General features: G+C 41.8%; 1 protein-coding gene across 1 annotated transcript; it reads left to right on the plus strand.

Annotated features, from left to right (window-relative positions):
• Positions 1 to 280: 280 nt before the first annotated feature.
• On the plus strand, positions 281 to 1,361 carry LOC102499269 (fibronectin-like; the record flags this gene model as incomplete). The annotated part of the gene is made up of 2 exons (XM_006160945.3): positions 281 to 497; positions 1,112 to 1,361. Coding segments are annotated over 2 exons (465 nt in total), but the record flags the coding sequence as incomplete, so codon positions are not given.
• Between the last annotated feature and the right edge of the window lie 39 nt (positions 1,362 to 1,400).

The following is a 1,400-nucleotide window of genomic DNA, read 5'->3' on the forward strand; positions in this document are numbered from 1 at the left end:
AGCCCAGCAACATAGCCATTATGCCAACTCCCTATTGTGGTTTTATAAATAGAAGAACTGAGGTATAGTAGCAGAAATGGTAACAAAGGCCATCAGCAGAGGAACACAGGTGTTGTGCGAGCCACAATAGGCATGACTTCCTGAGGAACGCATTTCGACTGACTTTAACCAGAGCTTCATATATAAAACCCCCATACTCAATGGTTTCTTCTTTTGAGAGCACAAGCTCAGTCTCTGATCTAAGGCATACTTAAGCACCTGCTGCTGGGAGGTGAAGTAGCTGTATTTACTGAGACTTCTTTTGGTTGTGTTTGTAGCCGTAACCCAGACATACGGTGGCAATTCCAATGGGGAGCCATGTGTCTTACCATTCACCTACAACGGCAGGACTTTCTACTCCTGCACCACAGAAGGGCGGCAGGATGGACATCTTTGGTGCAGCACGACTTCCAATTATGAGCAAGATCAGAAATACTCTTTCTGCACAGACCACACTGGTGCGTATCCCAAAGGGAAACTACAGCAATGAGGAAAACTCACCTCTTGTGCCCTATTTTTGTGAGCTGCCTGGCTATTTATTAATTTGAGACTGCACTTATAAACATCACTTTTGTTCAGTTTGGACCCAAGAGACATGGAGCTAACTTAGCATTTGAAGTTCCTGCCAGGTTCCCTAATAACATTGGGAAATGTTTGCTAGGGAGAAATCCTCCTGTTCATTTATTTTGACACAATGGTATTATAATGTGCTTAAAGATACTTGTGTATTAGAGTTAGGAGTTGAGCCCATAGAGCTGAATAATACACAGGATTGATATTTGAATGCCTTTGTATATCTTCTAGATAAAACTGTTTTATTTAAAGCTGTCATTTGATTTGGGGGGTGCTGGGAAAATGAGACTGAAATGGGATTTAAATTTATTTTGAAGGTGAAGGTGAATACATTAAGAAGCTTAGAACTATATCATCAGACATTCTTATTCTGAGCTAGGCACTCTGAATTAGCTGCACAAACCTGACTTTTGGAACCTTTCTGTAGTAATGCCACTGTGTACCTTGGCAAACTCAGTTGTAAATCTTTTTCTTCCAATTTGTGTATTGTTCTGAGCAGTTCTGGTTCAAACTCGAGGTGGAAATTCCAATGGTGCCTTGTGCCACTTCCCCTTCCTGTACAACAACCACAATTACACCGATTGTACTTCCGAGGGCAGGAGAGATAACATGAAATGGTGTGGAACCACACCGAACTATGACGCTGACCAGAAGTTTGGATTCTGCCCCATGGCAGGTAAGATCAAGTCCTTGTGGGTTGCTTTTGTAGATAGCCATTTAGATGGTTTTAGGGACAGAAGATTTTAGGTCTGTTGACTCCTATATCACCTAGTAAGACAATTTTGAGA

Source organism: Tupaia chinensis, unplaced genomic scaffold (genome assembly GCF_000334495.1).
Source record: "Tupaia chinensis unplaced genomic scaffold, TupChi_1.0 Scaffold135209_1, whole genome shotgun sequence".
Taxonomy (NCBI): domain Eukaryota; kingdom Metazoa; phylum Chordata; class Mammalia; order Scandentia; family Tupaiidae; genus Tupaia; species Tupaia belangeri.